Source organism: Calidris pugnax, unplaced genomic scaffold (genome assembly GCF_001431845.1).
Source record: "Calidris pugnax isolate Ruff unplaced genomic scaffold, ASM143184v1 scaffold69, whole genome shotgun sequence".
In the NCBI taxonomy this organism is placed as follows: domain Eukaryota; kingdom Metazoa; phylum Chordata; class Aves; order Charadriiformes; family Scolopacidae; genus Calidris; species Calidris pugnax.
The window spans coordinates 8,889,998-8,911,293 of record NW_015090859.1 but is presented as its reverse complement, the minus strand read 5'-3'; the positions used below and the strand labels follow the sequence as shown (position 1 = coordinate 8,911,293).

The 21,296-nt window shown below is 35.9% G+C and overlaps 1 protein-coding gene across 1 annotated transcript in view; it reads left to right on the top strand.

Moving 5' to 3' along the window:
- The window catches only part of TM9SF2 (transmembrane 9 superfamily member 2), a 29,166-nt gene extending 9,066 nt beyond the window's left edge, over positions 1-20,100 (top strand). Inside the window, exons 5-17 of the mRNA XM_014944190.1 lie at positions 2,487-2,616; positions 4,226-4,350; positions 5,205-5,316; positions 7,256-7,335; positions 7,432-7,540; positions 7,666-7,798; positions 8,044-8,163; positions 10,363-10,420; positions 11,057-11,216; positions 12,744-12,895; positions 13,923-14,034; positions 14,654-14,825; positions 18,937-20,100. Of these exons, the coding sequence (XP_014799676.1) occupies positions 2,487-2,616; positions 4,226-4,350; positions 5,205-5,316; positions 7,256-7,335; positions 7,432-7,540; positions 7,666-7,798; positions 8,044-8,163; positions 10,363-10,420; positions 11,057-11,216; positions 12,744-12,895; positions 13,923-14,034; positions 14,654-14,825; positions 18,937-19,004 (1,531 nt within the window). The 3' untranslated portion in view covers positions 19,005-20,100. The remainder of the gene's footprint in view (positions 1-2,486; positions 2,617-4,225; positions 4,351-5,204; positions 5,317-7,255; positions 7,336-7,431; positions 7,541-7,665; positions 7,799-8,043; positions 8,164-10,362; positions 10,421-11,056; positions 11,217-12,743; positions 12,896-13,922; positions 14,035-14,653; positions 14,826-18,936) is intronic.
- Positions 20,101-21,296: the final 1,196 nt, after the last annotated feature.

The following is a 21,296-nucleotide window of genomic DNA, read 5'->3' as shown; positions in this document are numbered from 1 at the left end:
AAAACTTTAGAAGCAGTGGCATGAAGAATCCCTGTTTGTGTCTGTGTAGTAGTGATAGTCCTCCTCAGTCACAGCTTCACAAAGTGGAAGTGGCTGGATTTTTATGATGAATGATGCATGGTCCAGGAGTGTGGTACAGGACTATGTTGTACAAGGATCAGCAAGGTAGCATAAATGAGGATTTAATAGAGGTTTATTATCAAGCTTCAATTTATCATAAAATTCCTGGGGAACACAGATGGTGCAAAGGACTTTTAAGGTTTTAAAAGCCACTTAATAAGATTAGGAATTGACATACTGAATTGGACTCAACAGCTATACTGATACCTTGGCTGACAACGTTCATCACCAGATGTTCTTGAGAGACTTATAAGAGCACTGTTTTATAGCCTATTTGCCGCACATGTATAATCTCTTCAAGTCATTTTGAACTTGAAGATTAACTGTGAAAAATGATTTGCTGCTTAAACTTTCAATTTGTTCCAGTGTTGCTGCTTGAAGGCAGCTGAGAATGTCTGTGCTGCAGAAGGTGCAAGGGAAAGCCTTTACCCCGACCATGCTCATTTCCAATAGGTTAATGCTTTACCCGGTTTTGATTATGAAATTAAAATACTAACAAAAGCAAGAAGTATCTCTAGCATATATTATGGAGGTAAAATTCCGAGTATGTCCAAGTGTAACAAATCTGGATCTGAATAGCTCCTAATTAGCAACTTAATTGTACTCCATAGTAGCATGGTGAAGTGAGCGGTGTTTGATTGGTGCTGCTGCTGCTGCTTTGCAACTGTGATAGTCTTTGGAATCTCCTCAGAACCTGGGAACTGTGTTCTGGAAGGCCTGTCTTCACCTCTTCCACTGTGTCAATATGAACCAAGAACACTTTTACTTATTTCTGCCTGGTAGCTAATGGTAGGGATGATGCAGATCTTTGTTGTGTGAACAAAACCAGCACATACTGCTCTTTTTACCTCTGTTGATGTGCTTTATAAAATAGTGCTACTTTAGAGATTGTTACAGCATGCAACAGACTAAATAATGCTTTAGTTTTGTTGTCTGAAGTCATAGACATACTGTCCAATTAGGTATTTAAAAGTACCTAATGAGGTATTATCAGGTATCTGTTAACATTAGTAGCCTAGAGGATATAATGATGAGATGTTTAATTGTAAAGGATACTCTGTGGCTTCATAAGTTTTACAAAAAATGTTTGTTGTTAGCTTTCAGTGGGATGTCCTTTTTTGGTCTAGTGATGCACAAAAGTGGCAGTTTTCTCATCTGTTCTTGTGTGAGGTTTATTAATAGACCTTTAAAAACATAGCTTAGAGCAATTAACGTTGCCCTAAGGGCAGCTAGTGAATTTTAAGTCTTCTTTGAATGACTTTCTTTTGTGATTAATCTTTCAGCTAGTTAAAACATGTTGTAACATAAGGAAATAGGTTTTGGTTTTTTCAGTAGTTCCTACTGCAGAGAGACAGGTGACCATGTCGGGTATCTTTTTTATGTTTAAAAGTATGGGGTTTTGGTTTGATATTTATACTGTTTGTAGTATGTTGGGTGCTGTTTCTATCTTACCGTCTTATAATTTTCTGCAACTCCTCATGGGGGTGTGGGGTTCCTCCATAAATTTGTAATTGAAACTGAACTATAAACCTACTGGGCTCAGGATTTTTAGATAATATGAATATAAATCCTGTGAGGCAATAATATAAAAGCAGCAGGTAGACAATGGAGGGAGGTTTGAAAGTGATTACTTTCCTAAATATGTGGTGGCTTACAATTTTTGCTCACGTAAACCATATAGTTAAAATATTCTATACTTTCAAGGAACTACAACTGAGGTCAGTGGTCAGGAATTCACTTAAATAGCCCCCCAAAAAACAGCAAACCTTGCACTTTAGCTTTAATGACAAATAAAAGTTTAAAGATTGCCAAGAAAAATTTATTTTGCAATGGAAGAACAATTAAGAAGCTGGAAAATTAATAGTATGCCTGTGTAGGCAAATATCTTTGGTTTTTATTTTGTCTTGAAATTATCAAGTTCATTTTAGCTGGTTTACTGGATGATTTTGGCCATTTTAAAAAACAAGGTAATGAAATGTTAAATTGTTAGGACTTTGGAGTGAGAGAGATTTATGTATTGGGCTATATTTGTAAGGTGACTTCAGAAACCAGTCCAGTGAATAGAATTTTCTGGTGGTCACAGAGTAAGCCTCCTATTTCTAAGCAACCTTCCAAAGAAATATATTTATTTTTTTATTTTTTTTTAAACATAGTGTTTCAGTTGAAGACCTGCATGGTTGTGTCTCATTTGGAAATTGTATTGGCAATCAGTGCAATTCCATAGGTTAGGATCTGGAAGAAGTATTATTCTTGTAGTTAACCTTCCAATAATGAATGTAGCAAAATTAGATGAATATTAATCTGGTTTTGTTTCCATTACACTGTGTATTTTGAAAGATTGTGAAATGCTGCTCTGCCATTTGCAGGATTGTGGACAACATGCCTGTGACCTGGTGTTATGATGTTGAAGATGGCCAGAGGTTCTGCAATCCTGGGTTTCCTATTGGCTGTTATATCACAGAAGATGGCCGTCCAAAAGATGCCTGTGTTATTAATGTATGTTTATTCAATCGTGGTGGTTATTTTTAATATCCCCTTCTTACTAATTAAAAGACTGGCATTTTTCTTCTGTCATGTTTCTATCCTCACTATCTTAAGAACCCTTTTTGCCTAAATCTAGGTAAGTGTTTTGATATCTCTGCAAGTACCACAATTTGTAAGTCTCATCGAAGAACTTTGTCTCTTCTCTTGCATAATACAGAAGGGCTCTAAGAGATAGAAGAGGTGAATGTGCATAGCATTTAGTACGTGTAAAGGGTGAAGGAAAATTAAAGCATGTCATCCTTCGTTGCCTAAGAAGTCTAAACATTTGAAGGCTTGGACTTTACATTTTTGTGGGATAGAAGTGTTTTCATGGAATCAGGTTTGCATAGATGTGTTTGTACCTCTGCATGGAAATTAATACTTCTTGAAGGATTGCTTTCCCTAAAAATGTGTGGGCTAATGAAAGAAGGCAGAATGTAAAATTACTGAGTGAACAAAATTTCTCCTGTGAGAGACAGATCTATTGGATTGACTGGTGGAGGTACAGATAGATGCACTGTAAGCGTTATGGAGATAAAAATGCAATAGAAAGTCCATGATGTCTTTAGATCACCACAGACCATTTCCATGGAGAAGTCACCAAGAACCTGGAATAGGTTTTTGGTTTCATCAAAATGCTTGGTTTTACTTAATGGATCATACCAAAGACAACAGTTTCTGCAGTTTCTGATTTTGTTTCCTTGCCCCTGTAATGAATTGGTTTCAGAGGATCCATATGAATGGATGCATTTATGATCAAGTATGTAATCTGGCAATAGTCTTTTAATCTTGTTTAAATATTTGTTTTTAGTAAAAGAAAAATAACCTTTGAAGGAATAACTGAAGGACTGTAGAAGAACACTTTGTTTATATAACACTTCATTTATATAACTATTTTTATAATTAGGGTGCATTGTAGAAAGCAGTGGGGATAGAACCTTGGAAAAAATACTAAGTGAACTACAGTAGCCATAATGCTTGTGATTTAACAACCTCTTTGACTGACTAAATTCCAATGATGTTTTCCTTCACCTGAATTGAAATTTGTATTCAGCATTCTTGGCTGCTGTTGGCAGTTCATCCCTGTGCATCTTTGTTTTCAAATGTCAAGGTGGTTCTGTCACAAAACAATTATATGCATTGTTGGTCTTGGAAGGTTCTGTTTAATCTATGAAAAATATACACATTGTTTTAACATAGGTGTTGTTTATGAAATGCTTCTGACATGAAAGTTATCTACTCAGTTTGCTACTGCAATTAAATAAAATGAGACATCTTCATTTACTGAAATATTTTAATAAACGTATATTTATAAATATGTTTTATATTTAAATACATTTTTCTGTTTTTCAACTGTAGTAAGACAGTTCTTGCATTAACTTTTTTAGGTTGTCTTTTTAATGCAAGGCTGTAACACAAAGACTTTATTGTCTTTGTATTCCTGGAATCCTGCATTCATCTTGTAGAACTTCTTGACAGAAAAACTGTATGCAGTCTAAAATTCTGTTATGTAAGCTTCTGCTTAAGGCTTTTAGATGTCTTTATCTTTTTGATTGCTTAACATCATCTTTCATCATTGCAGTCCGAATTTCATGAAAAAGATACTTTTTATATCTTCAACCACGTTGACATAAAAATATATTACCATGTTGTAGAAAATGGAGCTCTGGGAGCAAGACTAGTTGCTGCTAAACTTGAACCAAAAAGGTTAGTACTTGAAAGTAACTTGTCATCAAGCCAGTGGTCCATTCCAAGACACTTGCTTTGATCTGGGGACCTGTAGATTAGCTTTTCTGTTGATTGATGTAGTGTAATGTAAGACAGCATAACATAATTTTGCTCTGAATTCTGTAGATCTTTGTGTGCTATTTCCTATTTGAGCCAAAGAAAAAAAGATAAAACAAAACCTGGCAGTGGTACGTGTTCAGTGAAGCAATCTTCATTTCCCTACTGGGAAACATTTTTCTTGTGACGGAGCATGCTACCAGTGTCTGATACAGAAGTAATTAGAGTGCAACATTTGATGTCTTCAGCAATCAGGATTTGAATGGAATGATTTAATGAATGTACTCACCCATTGTTTTGGTGTCTATGTGGCTTTTGCACAACTGATGTCTATTTTATTCTTTCTTAGCATCTTGTCTTTCTTCTATGTTCTTGGTATAACTGAGCTTGTTGCATTGTTGGTCCAGCATCATGATGAAAGTATTTTTTTCAAGATAAGTTAGTAATTCTGTTGTTGTAATTTTTTGAGTGTTTTGGATGTTCTTAGCAGTACTTGGACTTCTTTAATTGTTGGTGTTCTGCTTTAGAGGCTGTGTCTCTGTAGTTTTCTTAGAAGACACAGCTTTTGTTTGTAAAGTTCAGATAACAAAAAATCCTGTCCTTATGATTTAAGGAACATTCCTTATGAGTTCTGAAATTTATGAGGCATTAAGAACAATTTATATATTTAAGGGACGAATCCTGGATGAAACTGATGCTTTTGTAAGATGAATGAGTTCTTTCTTAAGAGCACTGTCAGTGAAGCAGCTTTCATTCTGTGTTTTTTCTTCCCGCAGTTACAAGCATACTCATCCAGACAACCCTGATTGCTCAGGAGTACCTATGGATATAAGTAATAAGGCTAGTGGAGAAGTCAAAATTGCTTACACATACTCAGTTTCTTTTCAAGTGAGTACTAAACTTTCTGTGGTAGTTACCTCTTAAAATCATGCATTAATACTCTGAATTATAAAGATCAATTATATTGTAATGTATTGAGGGGATGGGTCACGTACAGCAGTTTGTATTTTCAATCTCAATAATTCTGTGATTCTTCTGGATATGAAGGAGTCTACTCCTACTTTAAGGTTTCTTTGGTCATTATGGACTTAATCAAAATCTTGGCAATGAGTAGATTAAAAATAGCAATAAGGCAATTTTTATTTTTATTTAACCTTTTTCTTCTGATTGCAAGGTCAGTGGTATCTTTGAAACGATAGGCCATCATTATATTAAGGCTGTTAATATATCTTAATTCTAGACGTATAGTCTGCTGCAGGTTTCAGTTCAACTGCGGTGAAATGGAGACTAAATAGTTGATCTTTAAAGTCAGCTGGAGGGTAGCCTTGAATTAGGGTGTGGGATCCACTGCCACTGTAATAAGTACCCAGAAAAGCACTGATCTTACAATGCCGTCACGTTGCCACCATTTCTCAAGCATGAATTCCCTTTATCTCTTCCAAGCTGTTGTAGCCCTGTTTGTAGGATTACCACAATCATTCTTTACTCTAGTAATTTACTCTATTGCATGGTAAAGTTCAAAATACAGTAAATAGCATAAGAAAAATATTCAGAAGGGATTATATTATATATTAGTTAAAAATTCTATTTTGAGAAATTATATCCGTTTTGATGCTGGAGGTAATTTGTATACTGAAAAGCAAGTACCTCTGGAAACCTGTGAGAAGTTAGTAATTAAGAATGACTTTAGCTTCATACTACTATATTCTTTCTCTTTAAAAATTGAGATGCCCAGCTGTGTGTGTGTTACTGTTCTGTGTACAATGTTACATCGAGGTCATTTTCAGAAATTCCATGAGGTTGGCAGATCAGGTCAGCTCACGAAGGAAGAAAAAAGGCAGTGTAGGTATGGGGAAAAATGCAGTTCTATCCTAGAATCATTGATACTGGTTTGGAAACTTGTTGCTTGCTTTGAGACATAGTTTTTTTACCTCAGTGTACTAGATATTTGATCTTGGCTAAATTTTTTAACCCACTATTTTTTATATTTTCAAAAACTGGCTTTACTGGAAAGCAGTCTTGCTCTGGCATGTTATAAATTATTGAAATAACATCCTGTCAGGAAGGCACCTAGCCATTTTTATTAATTGATACTAGAGTTTGTGGTTTGTTTAATAGCGATATTCAGGTTGATCAGCACTGTTTATTCCTTTTCTCATGTTTACTCTGCAAAATAAAACAAAGAAATGATCTTTTTGAAGTGTTTCTGATCAATGAATGTTCAGTCTGAATAACTATAATTGGTTGAAATGCCTGAAGGGAATAATTTGTTTCCTTCTCCTAACAATGTACAGTCTGTAGTATTGTCTCCCCATCTGTCCCCATCCCCAAGCTGAATGTAACTGGATTGGTAGTTGGTACTGAAATTAGAACGTATGAAAGCAAAGGATAATTTGGACAGAGCACTATCTATAAAGAGCACTAAATATAAAGTATTATGCTGGAGACTATAGCAGAGATTAGTTTCTCCATGTCTCTGATGTTGACTTGCATATGCTAAAAAATGCATGTTCTTTTATTATTCTGCTAGTCATCTTAATTCTAAATGAATTTATGTAACTTTTGAGGGGAGGAAGCACAATTAAATTGGTGATTGTATGTCTCAAGGAGACATTCAGAAAATATATTGGTTTAGATTCTATGGTCAAAAAAAAAGTTTTGGTTTATTAAGGCATTGATTTTATCAATATATTTTATCCCTTGAAGGCATGCAATGTGAAATTTCCAGTTTGTCACTAGATTTAAGATTTCTCTGCAGGAACATCAATTTGTAAATGTACAAGTTGGATACTGACTGTATCTGAAACTGATGTGTTTACTCTTTCAGGAAGAAAAAAATATAAGGTGGGCATCAAGATGGGATTATATTTTGGAATCCATGCCTCACACTCACATTCAATGGTTTAGGTGAGAAGAAAGTTTGTCTTCAAGTATACTGTACTGAAGTATTTACATTGTGATTCGAATTATAATTTTTTTATTATTATTATTTTTTACATTCAGTATTATGAATTCCTTGGTGATTGTCCTCTTTCTGTCTGGAATGGTAGCCATGATTATGTTGAGGACACTGCATAAAGATATTGCAAGATACAACCAGATGGATTCTACTGTAAGTCTAAAATGTACCTCCTAAAATTTATTTGGAATGTGATTTTTTTTCAGCTAAATATATTTCTGTAACAGGCTATGGAAATGGCAATCTACTGTATTGAAATAGGTCTATTTCCTTTACAGGAAGATGCTCAAGAAGAATTTGGCTGGAAACTGGTTCATGGTGATATTTTCAGGCCCCCAAGAAAAGGAATGCTGCTGTCTGTTTTTCTAGGCTCTGGCACACAGATCTTAATAATGACTTTTGTTACCCTGTGTAAGTAATAAAGTGGGGAGGAGTTAGTTGAGTGCAGATGATTTTTCACTGCTAATTGCATGGTACTTGTAAAAATAGCAGTTTAGGTTTTTATCTAGAAGTGTCTTAAAAGTTTTAAGGTTAGAAACAGCTGAGCTGATACAGTAGACACACAACTTAGAATATACAGATTTTAAGATAACCAAGTACTGGCTTTAAGTCAAATGTAGGGTTACTTTCTAAAATTGTGCATCTCTGCTCCGTAGTTTTTGCTTGCCTGGGATTTTTGTCACCTGCTAATCGGGGAGCGCTAATGACCTGTGCTGTAGTTCTGTGGGTACTGCTTGGAACTCCAGCTGGTTACGTTGCTGCCAGATTCTACAAATGTGAGTAAAAGTTATTTAAAATGACAAGGCTTAAGTTCATTAAAGTAAATTATCATCACAGAACTGATTTTTTTATTTTGCAATACTGTTTGTAGTTTTCCTCTGGGCAAGTTGGAGAAATGTACTTACCTTAGCAACAGAAAACACATCTAGAACACTGACATGGTGACATTGGTTTTGATGTGATCGTGCCTGAATTGCTCTTGCTACTACGTATTTATGGAATTGGGAAGCAAATTTCATTTTACTAGTATTCAGCTCATGACCTCAGACAGTTTTGTACTCCTGTTTCCTCTAGTTATGGGGAGGCTGTGTTAACTTGCATTTAGTTTTAGCCATTGATTTTGCTTGATAACTCTTCTTCCCCCTGCTCCTTCCCTCCCTTCCCCGCCAAAAAAACCCCAAACATGAACCTTTGTTCTTGCATGCCTGAGATTTGTCACTTCTTTTTATCAAGTTCCTATGTCTTTGGGAGAATGGCGCTTATCAGACTGTGGCAGGGGTGCAGGAGGAAGGATTATTAGGTGTTGTGTAGTTGTAGAAATTAAGCCAGTGGTGTTTGGACACCTGACAGAAGTTGGTTGATAGTGTTTTCCTTCACTGATCTCAGCTAGCTATTGGTTCAAGGCCTACCTACCAACCTCAAATGGTTTGCTGCTGTACCCTCTGGTTTCTTTTAAGGTGAAGCATGCCATTCTGCATACAGCTTGTTTTAATCATCTTACTCAAGGTAGAAGACTCTTCATGACTGAGTCAGCTGCATCTTTTGGGCTATTTTAGTTCTAAACATACAGGGCTAGAGAAGGAGTTTATTTTTGAACTTCAGCTTGGCAGTAGGCATTGGAGTTCTTTCTTCTAACCATTTTCTAATTTTCACGTGGGGAGAACCATTGGGGAAAGAGGGTTTGTATTTTGAAAGGAGTTTTTCTTATAATGGTGATATGATATGATGGTGAACTATTCCTTTTCCAATCTTCAAGCCAATTAGACTTAAATGGAGGGAGACTTTGGGACTAAGAACATAATTGAGGACAGAATTGTTCTTTATATCATGCTGTACGTTACGTGTTTTGAAGGATATTTTGAAGTATATTGATGGTAAATCGAATGTTGTATCTTTGGTGGAGATGCAGCTAATAATAATTACATTTCATACTATACTTATTGGGAATCATTTAGTTGATACCTGAATATTGTGTTTAACTACTAAGACAGCAAGTGACTGATCCAGAGATGATATTGTTGTTACAGGAGGTGGTCTATATCTTGTATAGAGCATGTAAACATGAATGTTTTGCCTTATGTCTCACGTTATTTGTATACTATAAACCAAAATGCAACTGAAATGGATATCCAGTTTTTAAATTTTGTTGGGTTTTTTTCGACATTGTATTTAAAAAGTGAAAGCTGAGTTGAAATTAAATGGTTAATTTTAATAACCAGTCCCATGTTCTACAAAGATTTTATGAAGAAATAGAAACTTAATTAAAATCACTCTAGCCATAATCACTTCTGACTCTTGAAGTAAAGAAGCATGTCATTACGGCACCGCTCAGATGAAATTGTCAGCTTCACTGAATTCCAGCAGGATATTTTCATTTGAAAGTACGCTGACTAGAATTTTTATCAGCATAGTGCAAATTTATAAATGTTTTCTTAAAACTATGTTTGGTCTTGTGGTAGCAACATTGCTTAACGCTGTTAATACTCAAGAGAATATCACTGCTTCCTGTAAGCGTGTTAGTCCTGACTTTCTTGTCAGATCTGTAGACAAGTTATTTCAAGAAAACTGTTAAGCTTGCTTTTCACATACTTATGTATTTTTTCCTACTGAAACCTGCAGTCAAATTCTGAAAGCTTTAACTTTTTAATCGCTCCAAGTTTAAACTGTTTTTTAAAGACTTAGAAGTGCTGCAAATCTGCTTCCTCCTTTGTAGCAGATAAAGTGGTCAGAGACACAGTTTATTTAGTTGGATACTTTTCCTGACCTTGGTCTGAGGCTTTTCTTTGGTTTGAAGCTCTGTGGGTAAGCAGTATGATGAGGGAATTCAGTTTTACTACTGAAGATTTAGTTTACTGTTTTTAAACTTGGGCGTGATTTGAGTATTTACAAGCTAAGTATAACAGGTAAATGGACTGGAAAATTAATAGTGGTGAGCTTAATGCATGTTTTGATGACTGTTAAATTTTTTAATACAGCATTTGGAGGTGAGAAATGGAAAACAAATGTCCTGCTGACATCATTCCTTTGTCCTGGGTAAGTTGAGGGTATTGCCATGATTAAAAGAATTAAATTGCTTCTCTGACATGCATGGCTAATTTTTAAGTTCAGCTATACAAGTAAATTTTACTACATTGTCCCTTTATTCCAGAAGCTACAATAATGTCATGGCACTTTTGACAAAGGTGAATAAGCTAATGACATACCATCCTTAGATTTTTGGGTTTTTTTACTAAACATTTGTTTTATTCTCGCTACATGAAAAGGTTGATTAAGAAAGAGCATTATGATAGTAGTAAGTTTTAGACAAGCAATGCTTTTTCATTGCTCTCTGACCACACTGTAGTTGGTCTTATATAGTGTCATATACTGTATAACCACTGTGATAAATTTTTCTACTTAATCGCAGCAAGTAGTCTTACCCTGAAGTGTAGTTAAGACAAGCATATATTTGAAATTGCTTAGTTGGAACGTCAGCTCCTGCTGGAGTTCAATCCCACCAGATTAATAAAGAATTGCTTGTTTGACCTCTTCATTTTGATATTTTGTGTGCGTGTCATTTGGGTTTAACAGAGATTTACACTGAAATCTTAATACAGTGCTATTGTTTTGTTAACATTATTAAATGCTAAGGAGTATTTCTGTGCTTTAAGTGTGTTATGTCTTTTTCAGAATCGTATTTGCAGATTTTTTTATCATGAACCTCATTCTCTGGGGAGAAGGCTCTTCAGCAGCTATTCCGTTTGGTACTTTGGTTGCTATTTTGGCACTCTGGTTTTGCATATCCGTACCGCTGACCTTTATTGGTGCCTATTTTGGTTTTAAGAAAAACGTAAGTGTTTTTGAGACATTGTTTTGTAAGTGTGTGTATACACATATATATACAGACACGTTTATTTTTCACTGTATAGCCTGTGACTGAGGTAGCACTGAAGCTAGTCGCGTTGTCAGCTCTGGTTCTGTTCAGTTACTTTAGAGCTGTGTTAGATTTCCAGTCTTGAGATTCCAAGACTTTGATACTTGGCTGGTGGGGGTGATATTTCTCTGCAACAATTAAGGTTATCATTGTATTTGAGTGACTGCTTCAGATAAAACATTGATTTGGACGTTTTTATTTAATTAGCATCTCTTTTGTTGCTAAAAAAAATTAGTTGACCCAGTCAAGCATAAGGGAAAGCAACTTACACCCTTCTGTTTTTCCCCCATGTTTTGTGTTCCTGTCTGCCCTCTGCACTGAATATGTTCTGTACCAAATTGCTAGAGTTCTTGTGAAGAACTCTTCTCTTTGCATAAATGTTCTGACGTTTATTGGGATTTATTCGTGAGCTGATCAATTTTACTTATTTATATGAGGGGTTTTTGTGGCACTGGTGACCAAAACCACCTTAAATCAGTTCTCCTCTTTTTGCTTAAAAAGTGGTTTACTGTACTCCACAAACTTGAAAATTTGCAAGTTCAGATACTTTTGTGGTTTTTTCATGTATAGGAAGCCAGAGTTCTAACTCCCTGTAGCTCTCATTGAATACCTTTAGAGAATATTTAATTATCTTAGAAGGCACTTATCAAGTTGACAGTAGTTATCCTGTTTTTCTTAACCAGAATTCAGTGGGGTTTTTCTGATAACCATATTAAAATTCCAGCAAACCCACCCCTACCTGCTCCCCCCACATTGTACAGAGGGAGTTCCTTTAAGAAAGAAGGATTTGATAAACTACAAGGCAAAGTGTCAGGTGTCACAATTACATTAAAATCAAATCAGAAAGCAAGTACCTAGCAAGTATCTATTGATGCTCTTGATCTAATCTTTACGAAATGGGAAAGATGGCAAAGTATGCATTTATCTGCCTTAATTTTTTTTCTCACACCGTGCTTATCTATGTATGCATCTTCAGTTAGGATTTAATTGCCAAATTTAATCCTCTCTGTTTGTAGGCTTACCCTAATGTGATTCTTGGAGTAAATCCTGAAAAACAACATGCGGGGATTTTTAGAAAGGGAAAGCAAGACTCTGTCCCACTTCTGCCCCCTATACCCCCCCCCTCCCCCCCCGCATTCCACCGCAGCTGAAAAGTGAGAAATCAGCTCAGGCTCTGTAACAGATCATAGATCAGTAATCATAAAAAGGGAAGTCCAAAATATCTATTTCTGTGTTTTCAATAAGAGCTGTCTTTCAGCTTGTTTACTTAGCAAACGTTGGTAGGTAGGCTGGTAGTGAAAGCAGATGTAGTGGTAGCTGGGTATGAACATGCTCAAAACAACTAGTAGACTTTTGCCAACACTCATTTCAAAAAGAAAGCAAAAAAGTAGTGCTGTAGTTTGACATTTTATTTATTTAGCGATTTCTTATTTTTGTTTAAAGGCGATTGAACACCCTGTCCGCACAAACCAAATTCCTCGTCAGATTCCTGAGCAATCCTTCTATACAAAGCCATTACCTGGCATCATCATGGGAGGGATTCTACCTTTTGGATGTATCTTTATACAGTTGTTCTTTATTCTCAATAGTATTTGGTAAGTTAACAACAATCTATTTGAATTTTCTCTGTTATAAAATGTCGTAATTTCTTTATGAAAGTTTTCCTTCAAGACAGTTTGATTTTTTTTTTTTTGGTGATGCAGGCTTCAATAAAAATTTAAATGTTAGCATCTTTTTAGCATTTTGTGGTCTAGAAGACACTTGGTGCCTGTTTTGCTTGTTGACATGTGTAGAGAAGTGGCAGTGATATGCTTAGCAATTTACAGCTGACCTACAATAGTCAAAATAGCTAGTTTTCTCATGCTACTCCTCTGACTTCATGCAGAAGTAGCTCTGAAGCTGACATATGGCATATAACTTGAAAGTAGCACATATATTGAAATTGATTTGAGAAAATTTTTTGTTGTTGTTGTTGGGTTAGAGAAGTATTACTACTCTTGGGAGAAAAAGAATCAAAGGTGAATTTTTTGAAATCTTTATAAAGGCACCAGAGAGTAATTCTTTTCAAAAATAAAGCACCAAAGACTAGTCCAGTGTAAGTGAATTCTGATGAGAGCTTATAGCGCAGTGGCAAACTAATCTGCTGTGAGGGATTTGTCTTCCTTCTGGCACAATTTAGTTATTGGATCTCATTAAACTGTTTCTGAACCTTGAATAGGTGCCTCTACCCAGCGTAGACAGCTACAGCATTTGACATTTCTTGTTATTTTGCAGCTCTGCCCCTTTGATTGAAATGTGAGGTGAAATCCAAGTTCTGCTGAAGTCAGTGGAAGAGATCACGCTGACTTCACTGGAATTGCAATTTGACTCATTATGTCTAGTCAGTTCTTTCCCTAAAATCCCAACCAGGAGCACGCTTTGGGCTTGCTTTCTCACTGTTTTCAGACTGAGCTGCTGAGGCTCCTATCCTTCAGTAAGGAAAAGAAAAATTAGCCAATTGTATGGCCAGTACTTCAATAGGAAAGGGAATACTTAAGGTGAAGGTGATATTACTGCCTGTAAAGAAATAATATTAGCACAATGTCCATTTTAAGTTTTATCTTTTTAAACTTCCTTTCATAGGTCTCACCAGATGTATTACATGTTTGGCTTCCTGTTTCTGGTATTCATTATTTTGGTTATTACATGTTCTGAGGCTACAATATTGCTCTGCTACTTCCATCTATGTGCAGAGGTAAGAAATATTCTGCAGTATTCATGCTTGATATTGTTTTAAGAATGCTTCCAAAATTTTTTAAAGCTTTTGTAATTGAAAATAAGTGTTCTAGAATTCAGCATAAACACTGCTACTAGATGACATGTCCTTAAACCGTGTCTTTAATAAGTGAAGCGGGCTACTTTTGGCAAAACTTGTAACAAATATTAAAACGCTGCACTGAGTACTGCGAAGTCAGGTATCTCATCTTTAGATTCTAACTTCTTGTTTTCTGAAGATGCTCAACTAATCCATTAACTTTGTTCAATCAAAGTGCATTTTGGACATGCCCAGCCTTGGGGAAAAAGATCTCTATGGCTGGCAAGAGTAGGTCTGGCTTATTTGGATTTTTATATTTTTGCCTATTTGATATTGATCTTTAGGTTTCTTGTCATTAATTGTGAATGGTGCAGTTAAAGCGGTATTTATTATATGCAGTTCTTTTTCCTGTAGATAAAAAGTATAAAACTCACTTTTGGATAAAGTGGCAACAGAAAAAATAGCTCTGCATTCAGTAATAGGGTCAGTACGTTTGAGGTGTATGGAATATTACTCATACATGATTTTTTGTTGTTTTTTTCCCCCCCACCCCTTCTAGGACTATCACTGGCAGTGGCGTTCATTTCTCACTAGTGGTTTCACTGCAGTTTATTTCCTAATATATGCAATACATTACTTTTTTTCGAAACTGCAAATCACAGGAACAGCTAGCACTATTTTATATTTTGGTTATACCATGATTATGGTTCTGATCTTCTTCCTTTTCACAGGTAAGTATATTGAACCTTAATTTTAAATTTTGAGTCTACCTTTAGCTTTGCACAGTAGAATACTTGGCAAAACTTATCTTGGTACAGGATTATATGTTTTCGACTCTTCCAGGTAGTTGTGTAGCATTTGCAACTCTTTGTGATCACAAATTTTAGTGAAAGAGATTAAGTGAGGATGAGGCAAAACTACTGCTAGTATGAGGTGTGGCCTATAACTTCAAATATGACAGCTTAAAACATGCTAAATACTTCTTCGGATTTCATTCCTATATTAGTCATGTGACAGACTCAATTTTTTAAATCAGTCTTTGGAGAAACACACTTCAAATCACACGCAATCAAGCAGAAGGTTAGTGTCAGTTAAGGAAAAATTGCAGCCTTTGTGGAATGGAAGGAAGGAAGAGAGAGGACTAAAAGTTGACAGAGAGTACTATTTTTTTAAATACTTTTTTTTTCATTTGCTCTCTTCTGGAATTTCTTTACTTTCTTTCCCGATTACACTGAAGCGGCACAGGAATTAGGCAGAATTTCTTAACTATTGTTTGATGCAGTCTTGTCAGAGCCTTGTCATCTTTATTGTGAGCTTTTTGGAAAAGCACCTGTCTTAGGTGCTCATTTGAATTTCCTCTTCAATAAGTGAGATAAGGAAACATCTTCCTTTTGTCATCTTCAGTACTAAGAAGGAATCTTCAGTCAGAAACACATCTCCCTTGCTTAGAGTGGAAGAATGGTGGTGACAATGCAAGAAGTCTCCTTTTGAACTCCCATGCAAGGAGGCACCAACCGCCAACTCCTCAAAAGTCTTAAAAAACCTGACTTCTGTTCCAGCAGAATGTAATTCGTCTTTGTGTACTTTACCCTACAGAACAATATTTTTGAAACTATTTTGAACTAAACACTACTTTAAAGAGTTGCAAGCTCCACATTTATGAGGAAGTTTAATGATTCTGAAGGCTTTGATATGTATTTGTTTACAGCTACACAGGCTGTATTTTGAGGCCTCCTCTAACACAAATGGCTTGTCATTGGAGCTTTTAATACAGATCCAACTATAATTATAAGTAGAATTTTCATTTCCACTTAACATAGGACAAGAAAAAAAAATCTAGTAGGAAAAGAACTGACATTTGAGAATAATATTCAGTTACACTTAAAATGAATGCCAATTTCATAAGACATTACCAGTTCAGCTTAGGAAATATCGAAGCTGTTTGTGTACCACGACTGAATGCAGATGATGATGAGCAGGAGCAAGAGCCTGCAAGGAGTTTCTTGGGTCATTGCCTGTTACAAGGAGGGAATGGGACTTAACTACATTATATAATCTCTTTGAAAAGTGATCAAGCTGTGTTCCAAAAGTGGTTACTTTTATCTTCCGTCCTTCCTTTTAAGTCAGTCTAATGTGTTTTGGCATTGCTTGCGGGTATTTTGTAATTTACACATCATCTCTACTTTTATTTATATTTTGTGTAGTGGTAAGCAAGTCATTCTGATTGCGTGGCTCAGAGATTCTGCCTCCCTTTCTCACTCTGTCTTCTTTCTCACAGTGCCTTTCTCTTAACCTTTATTTCTGCTCTGGGTTTGCTAGTAGTCTCATTGAACTATAGAATTGAGGAATGCATGGTTGTTCAACTAGAAATGAATGTGTGCTGCTGCTCGCAGATCAATTTTAAATGCTGTGCAAACTTACGAAGTAGCATGAAAAAATAATTAGGCCTTACATAAGTGTAAGGCCAATTAATTTAGTTGCACTAGCTTTTCCAACAGATATTCAGCATGTCTGCCTTTAATAGTTTGGGCCAAAACCGGAATTGTGTTTGCCCTGTCTCCTTTGGTCAGTCTGTTTACTTTGGATGTAGGCAGTAATTCTGGAGTGCACATGTTCGAGATAAAGGGGATTTACGCCTCAATTTTCTATGCTGAGTCTTAGCTAATGTAGCCATATAATTTCTATCTTTTGCCCATATTCTTTCAAGTCAGTCATGTCACATGACATCACCTAGAGGCGTTAGGATGTGTTTAGTGCCTCCTCCTTTTCCTTTGCTCACACGTTGGCTTGCAATTGAGCAGTTGGCTGTGCAGCGCCCGCCAGCAAATCTGGGGAGTCCTCTTCAGGGTAGGTCCACAAGCCTGCAAAGAAGAGGTGCTTTACTCTCAGCCCCCTTCAGATGCTTTCAGTGCTCGTCGTTTGTTATGTGCAGTTGGGACAGGGGGGATGCAAGTTATTCTGTGCAACTTGAACTAAGCTTTCAGAGTTTGCGTGCTTTCGGTTTTTGACATTTTCAGTTTCTATATTGAAATCAGGGGAGAATATGTGTGCAGTTAACCAGAAGGCTAGAACTTTGAAACATCATGTGCTTAATGATTTTTTTTTTTTTCTAATCTACTTCCCGCAAGACTAAGTGCAAATTACCCTTTAATTTGCAGGAGTAGACCTATTTCTTCTTCATTTAAGAGTAATTTTGTCCATTTAAGCTGATACGCATTCAAAGACAGATATGTTCAGTTCTCTGAGATTTACTGAAGTGCTTTGAGATAAGGTTTTACAGAAAAAGTTAGAGGCAGGGTAAAGGGACAGGCCGTTCTTCTCTATTTCTTAAACGAAAAAGCATACTAGCAATTTAGCAAAAACTGCTCCTAAAGGCAACTGACTTCCTGTGTCAGGATGATAAAGAAACTAAAAAGAGAAGATCATAATTGTGGTATCAAAACTATTCTGCTGCTGCTTACTCATCTGTTAAAAAATGGTCGGTGTGAGGAAGGGTTTTGACGGTGCCCTGCTGCTATGTCAGCGTAACACATGCTTCAGGCACTCGCATCCGTACTGCATTCCAGGTCATTGGTCAGGCTCAGCAGGCAAGATACCGGGAGCTACATGACAAATCTTGGATTCACAGCTGGGACCACAACTACGTATCATAGTAAATGAGTCAGTTAAACATCAGTAGTTTAGCAAGCGTGAAGGGAAAGAAATAAAAAAATAAAAAAAATTACCGTAACGTCATTCATGGTTCCTTCCAAGCTTGTATAGTGAATGAGTTAGCACACAACTTTTGTTGTGCCTCTTACCAGATCTAAAAGGTTTTTCTTTTTTTTTTTTTCTTTAAAGAACTTACTTGGCTCTTGCATAAGTTAAGGCTATGATTTTAGAAGAGGTACTCGGGCAAAAATCAGATAATTTTCTGGACTTTTTTCCTGGCCTAGTTTTTGTGGGAAATGAAGGTTCCTGTAACAGGTGTTCTGAGCTGCTGTGAAGTCCATTATTGTTCTGAGTGAGGCTGCATTTTTAAATAATCTGGTTAGTTGAACAAAGCCTAACTCTATTAACTACCCTGCATTCAAAACAATATTTTTGTTTAAAAACTTCTTTTGGAGTTTCACAAAGAGAAGGGATGCAGCTATTTTTCTTCAGCTAAAAGGATTATAAGTTATCAGGGAAACAGTCTTTGTCCTTAAATTTTGGTTCAAGTTTGCTTGTATCTTTTGACTGCATTAAGTGTTTCAGAAGTGTTTGCTTTTAAGGTATGTAACATGTTTTCAATAAGGTGTACAAGTTGCGTAGTAACTACACTATGGTTTGAAATTTGTATTAACTTCATTTACATGGAAATAAAGATAGTACTCTAATTTTCCAAGACCTTAAAGTATAGCTAAGACATACAAATTGCTTTTGATGTTGACAATCTAACTGGTTTATTAAATATAATAATTATATTCTGACCAGCTGAGCAGGTCAGGTAAAGTGTGTGTGACTGATTCACTGAAGAAGGGTGAAATGGAGCGATATGAAGGAGTTGGACTGGGGAATAATGAAACAACAAAGAACAAATAAGTAGGAAGAGGAATAACACAGAAACATCTTAAAATGAGAGTCTTCATTGTGACCTGCTCTGTGATTGTGAAAATAATGAGATACTTTATATAGTAGTTGATGCCTGTAAAGACCAGGTACTGTTTGTAACTTCCCATTATCTGATCTGATGGATGTATTCAAGACTAAAGATAGGACATACATACATGCAATCTGCTGATTTATGAGCTAAAGATAGAAGTTGATGTCTCCTGTGTCAGTTTTCCTACATGTAACTTCTTTTCTTTTTTTTTTTTTTAGGGACAATTGGATTCTTTGCATGCTTTTGGTTTGTAACCAAAATATACAGTGTGGTGAAAGTTGACTGAAGAAAGCAGTGTAAAGAATTAACACAGAAGAGGTTTAATCTTTATTAACGTAACTTAAAGACCTGGTCTAGTTGGTGAACATGAGCTTTGTCAGAAGTATTGGCTTCCTGTTCTTTGAGAATGATACTGAATATGCAGCTGCCCCAAACACTTTTTCCACTAACATGTTTGTATTGTGACTTAACAACCTGTTTTCATTCAGATCTTAATAAAGATCAGAGTTACAATATTTATGCATTTGTAAATACAACTATAAAAGAAATGTTAAATTCTAATGGCGGAATAGAAGTGGCTGTATTACACAATGATACTTCTGATCAAAGTACAACTGTAAATAGGTTTTTCTAGCTTGGTAGGTGGGATGAATTATTTTTCTTTGAGGGAAATGAGGACTTTTTATTATGCTGACTTTGAAGGATGACTCTTAAGAAGTGTTGCTTTTAGTTTGGATGTGATTTTTATTTTTTACTGGTGTTACGTCCACAAATACTCTGTGACTTCATTAGTTTCGGTGTTCTTGGCCTTTGAAACTATGTGCCTCTGAGTCCTTGAATTTATAAATTCATAATCTAATAAATATTGTAAAAATGTCTTCAGTGGCTCATTACATACAAGTCCATAAAAATATGTAAATACAATTATATTGAAGATGGATGCTTAAAGTTTGCATAGAGTATTTTATGGCATTTTCTATGGTTTAATGTATATCGACACACCCTTAGATCTGCAAGAAATGTTATTTGTGCTACATGGCTATAACACGGAAATGTGATTGTGGCGCATGAGAATTAAATTATACACACATTTAACGAAACCACTCTGCAGCATTAATCCAGTCCTTAACCCAGATAGGTTTTCAGAGATTGCTATGGAATCGTCAGTATGTTGAGAAGATCTCATAAACGCAGGAGTCGGCATCCTCTGCTGGTCTTGCTCTTAAAAGATCTCGATGATGCATATTCTATATGGCAACTATTGCTGACTGTACCTAATGTAGGTTAAAAAATGAAAGAAAATTACTATTTTTGCCTTATATTAAGACTAATGTCAATTTTTGGATGACTAGCATTAAACCTATATTTGTTTTTTTCGAAAATGGAGTATTTTTTTCGTACCTTGTTCAGTACTTTTAGACTCGTAACACAATTTGGCTTTTGGCATGTTTCCACAAGCCTGATAAATTTATTGAAAATTGAACATCATGTACCAATTGCCATTCATAAGGTTGGTTTTTTTTTTTTTTTATTCTTAACCAATTTACTTTTTAAAGGACCTTAACCTAATGATGCTCGAATATTGAACCCAATAAAAATACCTTTAGTTAAGGTCACTTGTCATTATTAACCTCCTAAAAGTTGGAATGTAAGAAGGCTTCAGGTGACGTTTCCTCACTCGCTGTGCTCCACAGCCCCTCCCTGATGAACCACATCCCTCTCATGCTCTGCCTGTCCCCAACCACAGCTCTCTTCTGATGCCGTGGACAGGTTTGTTCTCGTGCCCCTCCCCACACGTAGTCACTAGGAAATGCTGATTTCAGATAAATCTTCCCTGGTTGATCTTCAAAACAGGAAAAGGATGAGTGTGGTAAGCATTTGTTCTTTACCAATGCAGCGAGCTGGAGTGTGGCGCTTGATTTAAGTGTTCAAAAGGATGAAATTGAGTATTCTTAATATCCCTGGGTTTTTGATCACTTACTGTATGTTTAGTCACTGCTTAAAATCATCGGTAGTTATTACCCAAATGGGAATGCTTAGTTTGAGAAACATGAATCAGCTGTCCGTTACTGAAATATGAATATAATAGGTGCTCAAGAATTTCAGTGTGGTGATCAAAACCAGATTTTTTTTTTGGTGATGTATTTACAACTGCTGTTTAAAAATCAGATTAATAGAAGTTAGCGGTAATGACTGTGGTATGTGTATGGGTTTGAAACTGCTTTGTGTATCTCCCTTTTTTTTTCTTTTTTTCTACAGCCTAGTTGAGAAGTCGTGGCAGCTTCTCAAGTATCTTATCTTCACCTTTAAAGGCAGTTTGTGAAGTGTGTCATTATCTTCTGGAATCTAAACCTACTGCATACATAATTTTTCAAGCAGCCTTGCCTTTTGATAATTGGGGCGGGTTTTGAATTTGAAATTGTTATGTTTGGGTGAGCAGTACTTGGGACAATCCAGAAAGTTTAATACATCACGGATTTGACAGAAGAGCTATTCTGAAGGTGTCCCCTCCCTTGAATTCCATTATTGTCTCAGATAATTTAAAAAATTCTAGTCACATTTAAGCTTCTGGTGTGTG